This window comes from Euprymna scolopes, chromosome 41 (assembly GCF_053919585.1).
Source record: "Euprymna scolopes isolate OS-2025 chromosome 41, ASM5391958v1, whole genome shotgun sequence".
Taxonomy (NCBI): Eukaryota; Metazoa; Mollusca; class Cephalopoda; order Sepiida; family Sepiolidae; genus Euprymna; species Euprymna scolopes.
In genome coordinates this window covers 33,174,961-33,192,667 of record NC_136522.1, presented here as the reverse complement: position 1 = coordinate 33,192,667, position 17,707 = coordinate 33,174,961, and the positions used below count along the sequence as shown (strand labels likewise).

The 17,707-nt window shown below is 31.7% G+C and overlaps 1 protein-coding gene across 2 annotated transcripts in view; it reads left to right on the top strand.

Moving 5' to 3' along the window:
- Positions 1–14,362, top strand: part of LOC145266459 (NFU1 iron-sulfur cluster scaffold homolog, mitochondrial-like) — a 39,022-nt gene extending 24,660 nt beyond the window's left edge. For both annotated transcript variants that reach the window (XM_080122140.1, XM_080122139.1), the window contains exons 6-8: positions 1,875–1,978; positions 11,386–11,520; positions 14,184–14,362. In XM_080122140.1, the coding sequence (XP_079978266.1) occupies positions 1,875–1,978; positions 11,386–11,520; positions 14,184–14,255 (311 nt within the window). In that variant the 3' untranslated portion in view covers positions 14,256–14,362. The remainder of the gene's footprint in view (positions 1–1,874; positions 1,979–11,385; positions 11,521–14,183) is intronic.
- Positions 14,363–17,707: the final 3,345 nt, after the last annotated feature.

Genomic DNA, 17,707 nt, shown 5'->3' with positions numbered 1-17,707 from the left:
ACATGAATGTGCATACCTTGCTTGCTGTTCACTCTGGCATACGTCTTTTATTGTGATCTTGCCTGACTGAATAATCATCAGCTGCAAACAAATTCATTTATACCAAAAAAATAAGGACTAAGAAGAAACAACAGTTGAAGACAAGGAGAGGTTTATTCATCTGGGATTGTCTGTCGTCAATCACTGAACAAAGAGGTTGAGGTGGGACAGGAGTTGATAATTACTGAAAAAGAAAAACCGTCAAAGTGTTTTTCTCCAGATGACCAATGCCAGACGATTACCCTCATGATTTTGACAACATAGGGTGAGTGGTAATCTGATAAAACAATCCTTCGACAACTGCGATCTATATCGGAGTGGAAACCTTTTTGCAAGCAGGTACCAAGTGACCGTCCAGAACCAGGGAGAGCCAAAGGTGAGGATGTCACTTTGAGGATAAGGGGTACATTGGCATACATCCCCTACTGTGATCTCACCCAACCAAATAAACATCACCTGCAAATATCCAAGTACACTAGTTGATCCCAACTGAACCCTATTTTCATGTTATTCTTAACTAACAAAATTATACTCGGCCAATATTTAACATAACAAACAGGATACTGAATATTTGCTTCAAATTCAGACCTTTACAATCAGGAATACCTACTTCCAAAATTTCTTCCTATAACTGAAAATATCCATATATCTTACCAGAATATTGTCAAACTTATCAAGAACCCTGATTCTAGCAAGTCAACTAATCCTGAAAACATTCTCGTCATTGTGCTTAAGAATCGTCTGCCGGAACTTGTTTCTATTGAATCATTGTCTTCAGGAGAAATTCTTTCCATCTCCTTAGAAAATTTAATCGGTCTTCCCAGTATTTAAAAGTACATGTAATCAGTCACTCGCATCTTAGTACAGACTGATCAGTCTCTAGTATGTCATGAATAAATTGTTTGAATCTATGATAAATCAAGAAGTTGTAGACCACTTCAGTAAAGACAATCTACTTAATGACAAGTAATATGGATTTCATCCTGCAAGATCAATTACTTACATGCTGACTGTAATATCCCATAGAATCAGTGTGAATATCTTAATGGACACTTTGTTTCTAAGACAATAGCTTTAACATATTTAAAGCCTTTCATGGGTTTGACATAAAGAGTTGCTTCACAAATTTGCTAGCTATAGAATATCTAGCAATGTCTTTTTAACCATCAAATCCTTTCACTTTGATGGATATATAAAAGTGGCAAATAATGAGAACTAAAGCACTGAATATCAATGCTTGTCTGCCTCAAGGATCTATTCTGGACATAATCATCTTCCTGATTTTCATTAGATTTTCCAAATCATATTTTGAGATCAATTGTTGACATTTATGCAGATAACACAGCTGTCTATGGCAGCATTTTGAATAGCATTGCTGATTGAGAGCTTTCTGATATGTTAGTCTTTCTCTATTCTACCATTATGTTCATGGATTATGTTCGACTGAGCTTCATTCTTTGATTCAGCCTTATAAAAGTTTCACAGCGAGGACTTATCTTATTACCACCAATGTAAAAGATTTTCCTTTCATCAAATGGAATTTTCATGAGCAGTGTTTCTTTCCATGAACTTCCCATATGTGGAACACATTGCCACAAGATTGCTTCCTTGGTGGATACAACATGATCATCTTCAAATTCAATGTCAATAAACAATTGCCATAAACCAACTTCATAAATCATCAAATTTTCTTCTTTTTATCACTTATTTCCAATCCTCTCATCATATCACCATTCAACTCTTATCCTCAAGTGGCTTTTAACCTTGATAAAATAATGAAAACATTTTAATTCTGTATTTATCAAAAAACGTTTTCCTTTTTTCTTCTGTTCCAGTCATCAACGAAGATGACGATGAGACAGTGATTATGATAAAGGAGCTTTTAGATACAAGGATACGGCCAACAGTACAAGAAGATGGAGGTGACATTGTTTTTGTGGTAGGTTTAAACTTTTCTCTTTATAATGGTTTACTAGTTTGCAAAGAAACCAAAATGCATTCTTATTGATTGAATCTCATAATTAAGCTCTTTGTGTAAGTAGTATTTTTAGAATATTGTATATTGTTTTTTTTTTGTATGCTACTATTGTCTGTCCAAATCATGTCGGCATGTAAAACAGATATATATATATATATATATATTTCTGTTGAAATTATATTTTCCTTTTTATATATACAAATTCTTAATTTAATTTAAGAAGGTCAGTGTGATTACAGACTTTTAGGCAAATTTGGACATATTTTATTGGTTTTAAAATATAGATTTTTTTTTTACCAATTGTCAAAACTTTAACCATAGAATAGTATTATAATCTTCAAAAAGTCTGCAAATTTTCATATAATTTCGTCCCATAGAACCATTTCAGTATTCAATTTGGCTACTAGTATATATATATATATATATATGTATGTATGTTAGGATTTACGTTCCTTGATAGAAGCACTGGTTGAGTTTGAATAAAATAAAATACGTATTAGATACGTTTGAAGCCAAAACAACGCATTATTACAAAATAAAGATATTTATTTTGTTTGAAATTTATATTAAAATTTATAAATATATTTCGAAGATATGCTTCATCATCAGTATGTTTTTCTTTCTTTTTCTTTTTTTTTGCCATGTTGGAGCATAGAATCAGTAGAAGTTTGTTGTTTTTATGGTAATCTTTTCAAATGTCGGAACTGTGCGTTGGTCATGCAGAATTCACGTTAGGATTTATGTTCCTTGATAGAAGCGCTGGTTGAGTTTGAACTATCAAGGAACATAAACCTTAACGTGAATTCCATGTGACCAATGCACCGTTCCGATATTTGAAAAGATTACTGTAAAAGCAAGAAATTTCTACTGCCGCTATGCTCCAACAATAACATGGCAAAAAGAAAGAAAGACATACTGATGATGAAGTGTATCTTCGAAATATATTTATAAATTTTAATATAAATTTCAAACAAAATAAATATCTTTATTTTGTAATAATGCGTTGTTTTGGCTTCAAACGTATCTAATACGTATTTTATTTTATTCAAACTCAACCAGTGCTTCTATCAAGGAACATAAACCCTAATATGAATTCCACGTGACCAATGCACCGTTCTGACATTTGAAAAGATTACCATAAAAATAACAAATGAACTTCTACTGATTTTATGCGCCAACAACAACATGGCAAAAAGAAAGAAAAAGAAAGAAAGACATACTGATGATGAAGTATATCTTTGAAATATATTTATAAATTTCAAACATCTCTAATACATATTTTATTTTGTGTATATATATATATATATATATACACACACACACACATTTGAAAATAAGTGGAAATCTCTCAAGAGCTCTTTTGGTTATCATCTCATCAGGAGAAAATCGATAGCATTAAAATATTACTGATGAAATAAGAGCAATGGGGGATCTTGTATAAATTAAAGGTGCAAAAAAAGACAAAACCAATAATTTAATTTAATAAAGCATGTAAAAAGCGATTAAAATAGCACCACGAGGGAGAAAAAAATCTGTTCTTTTCAGTTCAGGAACTAAACCCACGACGTATGTTAGATATGTTGATGATACTTTTGCTATGTTTTTATCGCAAAATGAAGCATCAGCATTTTTTCATAAGTTGAATTCCCTTCACGGGCCTCTGCAGTTCACTATGGAATGTGAGAAAGACAACACTCTTCCCTTCTTGGATGTTCAAGAGGTGGCTTTCTCACTGCCATTTACAGGAAACCGACTTTTACTGGCCTGTATGTGAACTGGTCTTCTTTTGTATCTAAATCACAGAAAATTGGCTTAATTAATATGTTGATACATAGAGCCCTCATGATTTTCTCATCTGTTAAACTGGAACCCGAACTGGACAAGATCAGGAATATTTTCATTAGTAATGGTTACCCTGAAAACCTTATTAATGATTGTATAAATAAAAAGGTTGCTGATTTTAAATCCCTAAAATATTTGGCCGTTTAAAATGCCCTGTTTATTTAAAATTGCCGTGGATAGGGGATATTGGTACAAAATTAAGTAAACACATTGTTAAAAAGTTTTATTAATTGCTTTTTACTCTGTTTCCTTGTGTTTAGTATATACTACTAGACCTGCTTTTCTTTCTTTTTGCAGGGATCATTTGCCTTATATTCAAAATAGTAACATTAATTATCAATTTAAATGCTAGTATAATGCTGGTTATGTTGGGCGGACTTCCTTGCATTTGTAGACTCGTATAAACCAGCACATTCCATCCAAGATTAGACAGGGTAAAGCGGGATCTGTGAGTCTCCCTTCATCTATTGGTTGAAAATCCTTGTGCCAATCAGTATAAAATAGAATGGTTTGAGATACTTCAAAGAGCGGATTCTAAAAATCATTTAAAAATTCGTAAACCTTCTTTGTGCCAGCAGAAGGAGTTGTTAAAAGCATTAAATCTCTTCGGGGAACTTTGACCACCTCCCTTTTTTTTTTTTTTTCTTCATGGTGCAATTTTAATCACTTTTTACACGTTTTATTAAATTAAATTATTCGTTTTAATCGCCCTCTTTTGGCACCTTTAATTTATAAAAGATTCCCGATTGCTCTTTTTTTTTTGTTATTAATATTATTTCAATGCTATCGATTTCTCCTGATGAGATGATGGCCAAAAGAGCTCTTGAGAGATTTCTGCTTATTTTCAAATGTATTTATAAATTCTGTACCTCCAAACATTTATTTATATATTTATATATATATATATATATATATATATATATATATATATATATATATATATATATATACTAGCAATTCCGCTTGGCTTTGCTCAGGCCTATGTACTTTAACATAACTTTATGTGCATATGTATATATTAAAAAGTGTGAACATATACGGTAATGCCTTTCTATATAATAGGCCTCCTTAACTACTATACAGAAATATTGGTAGAGACCGCAGAGGTCGAATTTTTTAAAACTTTGACCCCCAATTTTAACCCCTTAACATTTATTGTTTTGGGTTCAATTTATATTAAAATATTGGACCCATGTACAAGTAACCCACATCTAAAATTTCAAGTGTTTAAACCCAAAATTCACGGAGGAGTTTGCTAGAGTTTGTAAAGGTCAGCTCTGTAAACTTTGACCTCTTGCCAGCCAAATTTTTGCCCAAAAACTGATTAAAAAGCTTGCTGTATGTTTGAATACCCTTTATGTAAAATTTCAAATGTTTAGACCTAAAATTGGCTTAATAGTTACTAGAGACCGCAAAGGTAAAATCTTTTGGACTTTGACTCCTTGGAATCCAAATTTTCAGCAAAAAATGATTAAAAACTTGCCCTATGTCTGAATATACACTTTATGTAAAATTTCAAATGTAAAGTTAGATCCATGTGTTACATGATAAAGGGCTGTCCCCTTTTCATGTAATGAAAAAATAGGGAATTAGTTGAATGTAAATATGAAATAGGATAGTCAAGGATTTGAACTTGCGAAGCTAGATTTGGAATTGATAATTCCAATCATAAGTTAAAATAAATACAGAATGTTATTGAAAATAAGGAATGTGGAATCGCAATTGTTTAACTTACACAAAATAATTAGATATCTGTTTATTGGAAAAGGAATGTAATGATGAAATTTGTTTCTGTGAAAATTAAAATAAGGAATTTAATCGTCAATTGAAATTGTAAACATATTTTGTAAAAAGGTTATTTGAAAAATAGGTTACTGAACTTGTTGGGTCATGTCAGTGTGATGCATGTCACCCAATGGGCTTTATGAGCACATGTTTAATCATGCGATGACATGACAAGTTCTCAATATAGGTAGAGTTTTAGATGCAGTCTGGGAGAAGAGTCGGGGAGAGGGAGCCGAGAGAGAGAAAGAGGTCAGAGACAGTTGCTAAGTCAAACCTTGGAAGCAAAAGGTTAGAGAAGAAAAAGCCATGTAAAGAAACTTTGAATTCCTCGAGCGATATCATGGACCGGTCATGAAATAAAGAACGTCATCATCTTCGTGTTGTGATTCAACAGAAAAGGTATTGTCCATTTATATTATAAGAACTTTGTGAAAATCATCATCTCAAAAATAGGTAAGAAATATATGTATGAATATTTATAGAAACACTCCCGTTCATACAGAAATGACAAACTCTCGGTCTATCTATCTATATATCCAATCTCCTCTCATTGTGTAGTAACATGTACATTGTCTATTATATATTGTCAAAAATGTCTCTCTCTTTATATATACCCTGTTTATGTCTTCAATATGCTATCTCTTACAACATGAACATCTTAAAACACATGAACACTCCTAAGACTCTAATCTCTCACTAAGACTCTCTATAAGACGAACAACAACAACAATACAGAATATGTCATCTTAATACCACCAGTATATAACATACACACATATTTGGTACCTTCTTTAAAATACCACCTAGTATATAACACATGTCTAAGGAACGTATATCTAAAATTTCAATTGTTTAGACCAAAAATTGGTGGAGGAGTTTGATAAAGTTCTCAAAGGTCAAATTGTTGAACTTTGACCCCTTAACAGCAAAATTTCTGGCCAAAAACTGATTAAAAAGATTTTCCCAAACCTCAATATTCCATATCTAAAATTTTGAGTCTGTAGACCGAAAATTGACAGAGTTATTTTGTAGGGAAATGTACACAGACAGACGCACAGACATTTTCACTTTTATAGATATATAGATATAGATAGATAGGACGCAATATGTAGTAATGATTGAAAAAGTTTTAAAAAAAAAAAAAAAAGACTCATGCGCCACCACTGAGAATCGAAACCAAATCGTTCAGCTCACAATTTATTTTTGCCTCTGTCGTTAATGACTGGGCAATGACAACATTTATAATGTAAGGCTAAAAATTAAAACATCAACCAATAGCTACTACATTATGCATTCGTAATGCCAGCGTTTGACCTTCAAATGGCAAATTTCTCTTGTAATTTTCACACTTTTGCACCGATTTTTCCCCGGGTAAAATCCAAATATAAAGTTTCGCATGGATTCAAATACTTTATATATGAAGTTTCCTGTTTGTAGATCAAAAACTCTAGGAGGAGTTTCATAGACAAAATTTGTTAAACAAAAATATATACGTATACATAAATATATATGGAAACAGTTTTCTGTTTACTATAAACTTTTTATGCAAATATTATGTAGAATATCTGCATTAATATAATTACACGTAATAGTTAACTAAAGATGATCATCCCATAGGAAAACTGAATAAACTAATAGGGAATTAATTAAAATAAATGTTTAAAAGAATATGCAAATAGGCTACATCTTTTGCTAGTGAATGCAATTCCACAACCCATGCATAAGAAAATTGTATTTTCTTTTTAAATAAATAGAAAAGGGTTTTTAATATGAATATCAATACACACAAAAAAAAAACGAATTTATAGGAGTAAAGATATATATATTTAAATTATAGTGATTCAATGAATTTCAAAAAACCTTTTTTGAAGTGAAATGTTTGAGTTTCATATCAAAGATTTATTTATTATTCTAAGCAAGACAAAGAATACTTTAAGGAGATAAAATTTCTAAAGTATTCTTTGTCTTGCTTAGAATAATAAAAATCTATAAAAGTGAATGTGTGTGTGTACATTTCCTACACAATAACTCTGTCAATTTAAAGTCTACTGACTCGAAATTTGATATACAGGGTACTGAGATTTGGGAAAATGTTTGTGATCAGTTTTCGGACAGAAATTTGGCTATTAAGGGGTCAAAGTTCAACGATTTGACATTTGAGAAATCTACCAACCTCCTCCGACAATTTTGGGTCTAAACACTTGAAATTTTAGATATAGGTTCCTTGGACATGGATCTAACTTAATAACTCGATTTGAGCCTAAAACAATAATGGTTAGGGGGTCATAATAGGGGTCAAAGTTAAAAAAAATTGACTGTTTTTTTTTTTTTTTTGTTCTGTTTTTTTTGCTCAACATACACCTCCAAACACCCGGGCAATGCAAGGCTGAAATGGTAGTCTTTGATATTATACTCAAACATTTCACTTCAAAACATTTTTTTTTGAAATTCATTGAATCACTATAATTTAATTTGTTTGCTCTATCTTGTATATCGAGCAATTCTTATGTAGATTGGATAATACTTATAGAATATTACTGCCAATAATAGTTTGTAAATCTTATAATCACAGGTTTCCATACCAGCTGATTGTTAAATAACTTTATTCTGAAGTATATATATATGGAAGTAGGCACAAACTTTAATAAAGACTTTTCATATCTATCTGCATAAGTATACTTTGATAATTATGTTTCAGTTTGAAGAAATATGGTATAATTAAATTATGGCGTGTTCGTTCACGCCTGACCTCCAAAGAATGGAAATATGTCACAAAGTTTAACAAGGTTTTTTAATATAGATCCACAGAATACTGTGATAAGTGTTTCAGTGTGAACAGGTATGGTATAATAAATTATGGGGTTTATCTATTTTATTTTTACTTTCATCATATTTTGCTTTGGTTTTGATAGCCCCAAATTCAAAGCTATCTCTTTACAACCCTTCCTTTTCATAACTTATCATACTTTCATAAATCAGAGTCCATTTTCTGTAGGCTGTTTTTGAACCCAGTCAACGACGGGTACTTTTGCTAGTATATATATATATATATATATATATATATACTAGCAGGGGTGCCCGGCGTTGCTCGGGTGTTTGGAGGTGTATGCTGTGCAAAAAAAGCAAAAAAACAAAAAAAATGGTTAATTTTTTAAAACTTTGACCCCTATTATGACCCCTTAAAATTTATAGTTTCGGGCTCATATCACTTTATTAAGTTAGATCCAGGTTCAAGAAACCTATATCTAAAATTTCAAGTGTCTAGACCCAAAATTGTCGGAGGAGTTTGGTAGAGTTCTTAAAGGTCAAATCGTTGAAATTTGACCCCTTAACAGCCAAATTTCTGACTGACACCCGTCACATCGATTTTCCCAAATCTCAGTACCCGGTATTTCAAATTTCGAGTCTATAGACTAAAAATTGACAGAGTTATTGCGTAGGGAAATGTACACAGACAGACAGACAGACACGTTCACTTTTATAGATATATAGATATATATCCCCAAAACCTTTGGCCTTGATGGAGGGGAGACAAAAACTTGCTGTTATGGTTTCAAATGATCAGAAATAGCAGCAAGGGAAAACTTGATACCAAATATTTCTAATATGTTATATCTCCCCTCTTTTGGAAATAGGATACGATTATGAATATCTCCAGTATGAAATAATCCTTATACACTGTGAAATTTACTTTATCTATGAAAATCAAAGAGAAGAAATTGGTGCAAAAGTGTGAAAATTAAAAAAATGGAAATTGCAAGCTAAACATTTTGGTTTCAATTCTCGGTGGTGTCGCACAAGTAATTTATTTTTAACTTTTTAAATCATTACTATATATGGGGTCCAATATAATAATAAATACAAATCTGCATTAATCAAAATATCATATTTAAGCATATTTTATGACCGGGCAATGCCAGGCGGCCTGCTAGTATATATATATATATATATATATATATATATATGAATATATCTATACTTGTAGCCAAATTGAATATTGAAATGCTCATATCTTTGGTTCTATGGAACAAAACTGCATAAAAATTTGCAGGTTTTTTAAAGATTATAATACTATTCTATGTTTAAAATTTTATGACAATTGGTAAAAAAAAGAACCTTTATTTTGAAACCAATAAAATATGCACCAATTTGCCTACATTTGTATGCACAGTGTCCTGACAGGTAGCGTCAGTTTTGCTGCTTTGATTGTCTCCCTTCTTGCCTTACCAAGCCACTAATATAGATATATATACCACCTTTTTTTGCCAATTTTATAAGTTTGAAATCTCAGTGACTGTTGACCAGAATTCATCAAATGAAGGCTTGTTGGAAAGGTAAAGACCTGAATTGTGTAGTGGACTATGTGACATTTGCCCTTAAGGTTGCACATTGAAGGGATCATCCAAAGCCTATTTTTGTCACTTTTTTACAGCCATAAAATGTTTCAATCATAGTCATTTGTGTTCTTAGTTTTGCATATGAATTACAAAATATCTGATATTTCTAAAGAAACTTCTGGCGTTGATAGAGGAGAGACTAAAACTTGCTGCTCTCGTTTCAAATGATCTGAAATAACAGCAAGGGGAGACTTGATTCCAAATATTTCTCATATGTCATATCTCCCCTCTTTGGTTTTTCACACATAAAGTCAATTTCACAGTTTATAAGGATTATTTGATACTGGAGATATTCATAATCATATCCTATTTCCAAAAGAGGGGAGATATAATATATGAGAAATATTTGGTATCAAGTTTCCTCTTGCTGTTATTTCTGATCATTTAAAACCATAACAGCAAGTTTTTGTCTCCCCTCCATCAAGGCCAAATATCTGGGGGAAACATATACACACACACACACACACACACACACACACACACAATTTTTGAAGAGAGAAACTCTGGATGGGACAAATATATAATTTTCTCCAGTTGAGAAAGATTTTTAGCCTACACCTAAGAACAGGTACTACACTTTTGTCCGAGCTTAAAGGATTATTCAGTTGCCTTTTGTTTCATAAAATGTGAGGTTCCATTTTTTTGGATTTTACATAAAATAAATTTTTTTATTTTTTCAATAAAAAAAAATGGCATAGTTCAGCAAAACATACATAATGACAAGACCCCCAGTACATATAGTTAGTAGCATAGGAAGAGGTTTACTTGGATCCCAATGTATCAAGTGTTTTGTTGATAGAAATAGCTGTTCATCTCTCTGAAGTAGTTGGTAACATCTCATTGTAAAGATGGCTGTAGTGGTAAGTCATAGAAATGTTCAATTTGGTGTCTTGAATAATGGAAACAATTAAAAAGAACAACAAAAATCTCCATTATTTGCTCTGAAATTTTATCTATTACTATTAATTTGCAGCAAATGCACAAAGATGAACTGCATCTTCCCTCTCCAACGTGTATAGAGTGATGGAATATTGTAAACCCATATCAAATCACTACATCAAATTCCCAGAGGCAGATACTCTCTCACTTTTTAGCAATGTACTTCCTCTTGTAACGTCATATTCTGCCACATAATCTTAATTCTAAACTTTTTTACTTGAAAATGGAATTTTCCATTTTTTGCTTAAGTTTAACCTTTTATTTAAATTTGATTTTTAGCCAAAGTTAAGAAATAATATATTTAATACTGTTTATACTGACCTAACAAATCACATGTGGTCTAGTTGATAATAAAATTGTTTTATTTTTTGTTACTTTTAACTTTTTTGATTTTATTTTTTTAAGTCTTTCGAAGATGGTTTAGTGAAACTGAAAATGCAAGGATCCTGTACAAGCTGCCCGAGCTCCGTTGTGACATTAAAAAATGGAGTCCAAAATATGCTGCAATTTTACGTTCCTGAAGTGCGTGAAGTCGAACAGGTTTGTCGTTCACATTTATTTGTCTTTGTAACATTGTTTTTAAATTTTTCATTCTCAAATAATGAATAATAAGATATCAAATTTAACACCTGTATGCCGAAAATCATGACCGTAAACTCTGGTTTTATAAATGTTTTTTTTTTTCATTATTCCTAATCATGGCAGCATGATTAAAAAAAACAAACATCTGCTAATTTTAATTTTAGAAAGACGATATTGTGTGTGAACAATATTGTAGCGTGGTTATAAACACTATTATGACCAAAGGTATCTCTCCTGGGGATATTTGGTTTTAATGCTCGATGGTGTTGCTATCATGAAATTTCATACTAATGCTCATTATAATTTCAGAAACAAGATTATTCCTCTTATTAGTGTGGCCTTTAAATTGATCAAATGTTTTAAACTCTAAAAGAACTCTTAAACTATGATGAAGAAAGTAAATGACTTTGTATTTTCTCAAGAGATTTTACATTTCTGTTCACTTTCATTTCATCCATTTAACAAATAATACATTTTTTTCTGGTTTAAGATTGAATTTCCAGATTATTTGTGTCCAACTAAATCTTGTTGTGTTATATTCTTGCTCTTGTAGAATATGATTTCTTCAATTTATTTTAACTCTTTGCATTATGAGATTCACCCAATTTTGGCACTAATCAAAACGTATTTGCATTTGTGTGCATAAATAAAAATCTATACTAAATAAACATACAAATATTATTCAATTTAAAGATTCTTTAGACTAATGTCGTATTACACTCGGCAAATCCATATTTGCTTTTTGACTCGTGGCTACTTCCTTTTTTATCCTTGCACCAGGTTACGCTATAAAATGTAATTCACTTATTTTTTCTTTTGGAAAATACTTGTTCTGGCTTGGGAGACTTAAAATGGAGTCATTTTTACGGTTGTTCTTTATATCATAAAAAGAACAATTTGTACATTTTTTTATATTTGTGGCCTTCATATAAAATTTACATTTGTGTATCTGAAATATTAATGTATTTAGTTCTTACAAATTAATAATAATATTAGGTGCAATTTTTTCCTTCAAAAGAACTAATTACATTATTGTTTATCTGTATGATATAAGGAACAATTTCACATGGAATTTTTATTCATAAGCTGGTTTATATCTATTTACCTTATTTACTCAAATGCAATCATCTGAAACAAACCATTTTCTGCTTAAAACAAGCAACATTTCAGGATTTTTTTTTTTTTTTTTGATTGATCTGCCATAACGATTCCAAGTATTTATCTGCTTCAAATTGGGGGATAAGTGTTTTTCCCTTTGTTAGCTCGATTTACATAGCCAAAAGCACACACACCTTTTCTTGAGATAAGTTATACTTTTATAGACTTTGATTCAATTAATAATTGAGGTTATTGTCCAGTGTTCCCCTAAAAAAAGCAATTATCTATAATATAGATCTCAACTGTCTGTTTAAATGTGTGTATGTATGTATGTATGTCTGCCTAAAACTATCGATAGAGGCAACGGATTTTCACAAGACCCTTCGGACGACAAATATGGCAAAATTGATTAAAAACATTAATTCCTTTACCCTCAACTTGGTACTTTTCTGCAAAGAGGGGTCGATTTTTTCGCCGATATTTTCGAAAGTCATCCCCTCTTTTCGATTGACTAGCCTTAATTTAAACCTTCGCCATTTCCAGTTTGCAACAGCAAAGATGTCACCTTTTTTTTCACGTTCTTTTCCTCCTTTGCGGTATGGGTTTGAACGTGCCTGCTTACTACCATTTTTTTTTTTGCTCAACACACACACACATCTCCAAACATCCTGGCACCCAAGCTAGTAATAAATATGAAAAAAGCAAATAAAAAATTAATGAATTACAATTTCTGTTAAATTCATAATTTAGAATTGACAAATAAAAAATTAATGAATTACAATTTCTGTTAAATTCATAACACCAACTCTTGGACGTTTTTCTTTTGAAATCCAACAGAAAGACTTTTTTTTTAAATAAAAAGGAGAGTTTCTCCCCGAGTAGACATTGGTATTTATGCAGAATAAGGATTGTACTATCATTAGAATTTTTGCAGCATCCAATGTCATTTAAAAAAACATTTGCTATTATATCATATTTGCTAAATATTTACTTTGATTTGAACAAAAAAAAAAAAGCATCCAAAAAATTTTTGTTTGTGATTCAGAAAATAATGTTTATGAAACTTAAAATTAGTTTTTTTTTCTTAAATTGAATTTTTTTCTTAAAGTTACATAAAAATTGTCCAATAATTATTCATTGTATTGTCTTCATAACAACAAAAGGAATATTGAATTTATTTTTTATTAAATTATCTTTGGAGAGTAATATATTTCATTTAAAAAAATTGGCCAGGTTTTGCACAAAAAATCACAAAATTTTTATTCAACACCTTCCGTCATTTTGTGTAAACTGCCCAGAAAATTCCAATGATAGTATAGTTTTTATTCTCTTAAGGAATTTTATTAACAGTAAATGAAAAATTTACTAAAGAAAAATATTGCGTTTGTTTTCATTCACATCTTCTTTTACCGTTCTGGCTTACACCACATTACAAACAGCCTTATTAAATACCTATATATTTAATTTAATTCAAAACTTAACCTTAAATTTGTTTTAAAATATTGTAAATATTGTATTTTCAGGTTGAGGATGAAGTAGACGAAGTCAGCAACAAAGAATTTAAAAAACTGGAAGATAAACTTGGTGATGTATGAAGAACAGAGAAAGAGTACGAGTGACTTAGAGATTTTACTTTTGTGTACGTTAATCAGATCCAGAGAATGAATGTGTTTAGAGTTAAAAATAAACTTTATCAACTACGCATTTTCTTTTTGTTCTTTTTCTATTATTTTTCTGTTAATAGCTTCATCAGTATTACAGCAAAGCAATAAGAACTGGAGGCCACCAGGATTAAAATTAAGTCACTAAAGTCGCTTGCTGAAAATAATTAAGTCATCAGTGGCCGTGCATTCCAATAAACAAAAATACTTCCAAAGATTATGACTTGTATACAAAACATAAAGACAAATGGCATGAAAGTCTCTTGAAGATCTACAACCCGATTGGAATTAATGTAATCTTGTGCTTCAAAACTTAAAATGGGAATTGTTTGGATTTGTATACTTGTAATAGTTATTATATTCACATCTTCAGCTGATGTAGCCTCCAACATAAAAAACAGACACTTCAAAAGCATGTGGACCCGATCTCATCCCAGCTGTGCTATTAAAAAAATGCTCCGCTGAGGTTGCTCCAGTTCTCTCCAAACTTTACAACAAATGCCTTAACGAATCTTGCTTTCCTGACTGCTGGAAAACTGCTTCTGGGGTACCAGTTTTCAAGAATTCTGGCGAAAGAACTAACCTATTAAATTATCGCCCCATTAGCCTTCTCCCACTTTTCGCCAAAATATTTGAGTCCTTAATCAAGCTCTAGTCCATCACCTTACAGCTGCTAAACTCCTGACTGGCAATCAATATGGATTTAGGCAAGCCCGTTCCACAGCAGATATCCTAACTGTAATCTCTGAACATCACTGGACAAAACAGGAGTGGGTAGAGCAGTAGGCCTCGATATATCTAAGGCTTTTGACAGGGTATGGCACAATGGTCTTCTAAGGAAAATTAGATCATATGGTATCACTGGAAGAATACATAATGTAATTAAATCCTTAAGAGAAAAATCCAGGTTGTCCTCAACGGTCAGACATCTAAACAATATGATATAAATGCAGGAGTACTTCAGGGGTCTATCCTTGGACCTTTATTATTCTTGATAGTCATAAATGACCTCCCTGATAAAATTGTTTCTGAGATGAATATTTTTGCTGTTGACACCACTTTCTATAACGGGCACGAGAGGAAAACAAATGAACACATATCTAAGGAAATGGCAGAAACACTAGAGGATGACCTCTAATCTGTAGTGGAATGGGGACAAAAATGGATGGTCACATTCAATGCTGCCAAGACTAAGCTTGTTTCCTTCAATAATTACAAGAAACCTTCACTACCACTAATAGCAATGGCCAAGAACACGTTACTTGAAAGTACTTCTTTTGAACTCCTTGGCCCAACATTTACAGGGAATAGATACATTGAGAGCATTGCCAAAGTTCCTGCGAAGAAGGTAGGCTCTCTCTACCATGCTAGAAAGCTACTTATGCCTGAAAGTATCTTGCACCTCTATAAGGCCACGATTCGCCCATGTATGGAGTACTGTTGTCACATTTGGGCTGGTGTATCTGCTACTTGTCTCTCACTCCTTGACAGGGTTCAAAAGAGAGTCGGCAACCTGATAGGTCTTGAACTGTCATATAGGCTTTAGCTACTATCCCATCGATGAAATGTTGCATCCCTCTGCTTGTTCTACAAGTACTTTAATGGGGAATGCTCTGACGAACTACAAGCACTTGTACCCCCTCAACAAACCTGACAAGCAGCTAAATCCCACCCCTTCACAGTAAAGATCCCTATATATAAGAAAGCCTTCTCTAAGTTTCTTCCTCAGAACTATTAGACTTTAGAACTCCCTTTCGGGATTCTGCTTTCTCAACTGTACTGACATGCAGAAGCTGAAGTGTAATGTGAGCAGGCATCTTGCTACTCATCTCCCTTCATAATATCCATGATACTTCAAAGTGGCACTGTACCTTGTTTGCGGTGAAAATTGAAAAAAAAAAAAAAATCCCTTCTTCAGGTGGATTTTTGAGGATCTTCTAATATATTAATAATATATCATATCTAATATCTTAATAATATATCATATCTACGGCATAATCATGTTGACACATCAGTTCCCGTTAGATCACTAAAGTTAAGGGACGTTAATCGTAGCCAATACTAAAATGGGTGACCATTTGGTAATACCAGGTGCTGTATGTGCTTAGAGCCTTGAGAGGGATGGGTGCTGCCAGGCTATTCTTGCTCAAGACATGCTGCATAAAATAATACAGTGCTCCCACAACCCCTGAGGGCTAAGGGACGCATCGTTTTCTAATGAATCCTAGGAAATCTATATAGAATTTCCAACTAAACCCTTAATTCACAGTAGTAGATTGTTCTCATTCCATCAACCATGATTCGGTAGAAATATTAATTTATGTTTTTAGTTATAATTGTAGTAAGAATTCTAATTCTAATATAGAATTTGAAACTCAGGTTCTTGCATTGATAATTTGGATTAATGTTCTCATCTTCAGTGCTATTTTCAATGTTTTGATTGATGCCACCTATGACCTTCCGGTATATTTTGTTGAATCTGGAAATCTTTCTGTTGAACTTTATAATCTGCACAAAATTTTGAACACAACCCTTTAATCCAGGAGGCGTAGCATGCTCTCATTTTGTCAGCCATAACTAGGTAGAAGTAATTTGTAATTGTATTTTGAGCGTCACCCACACTGAGGATTGTATCTAAAAATAAATTATATCTTCTGTAAAATTCCAATATGACGATACTTTATGCCAATAAATGAAGCATATTTTCAGAAATTATCAGCTTCATTCGATTTCAAAATTTTCTGCATTATTTCCAGCATACCGACATAAATCATAAATACAGAAAGTTGAATCAACTTTTATTAACATGTAAAAATCTACAACTATCTCCATCTAACACTGGTACTTCTTCCAGCTGCGACCGTCATATTATAAAATAAATAAAGACAAAAACAATTTTAAGTGGACTGACTTATTTTATTTATTTATTTTTTTTTTTTGGTTTAAAAAAAATGATTCAACGAATGTCAAATATTTTCAGTTTGAAATGTTTTTCATTTATAACTTAAAAGACATTAAATACAATATGTTTTGTATGAACAAAATAATTTGATTTTATTTCCTTAGTAAACTTTTAATAAAAATATATTTTTTTATTAAAATAGGAAATAAAATATATTGGAAATGTATTTTACATTATTACATAGAATATTTTAAAATCTTGTATAGAGATTTTTTCTGTCTGTTCATTCGTCAGCCAGTCATTTTTTTTTATTTTTCCAGTCACAATTTTTTTTTAAGCATAAATACATTGTGAAATTTGTCTTGTTTCAAATTAGAAATCTGACTGAATTTAGAAATTAATAAATTCCCAACAAATAAAGCAGATGCTATGACTGGAAATTGAAACCAAAACCTTGAGATCTTCAGTTTGAGGTTCTACCAAC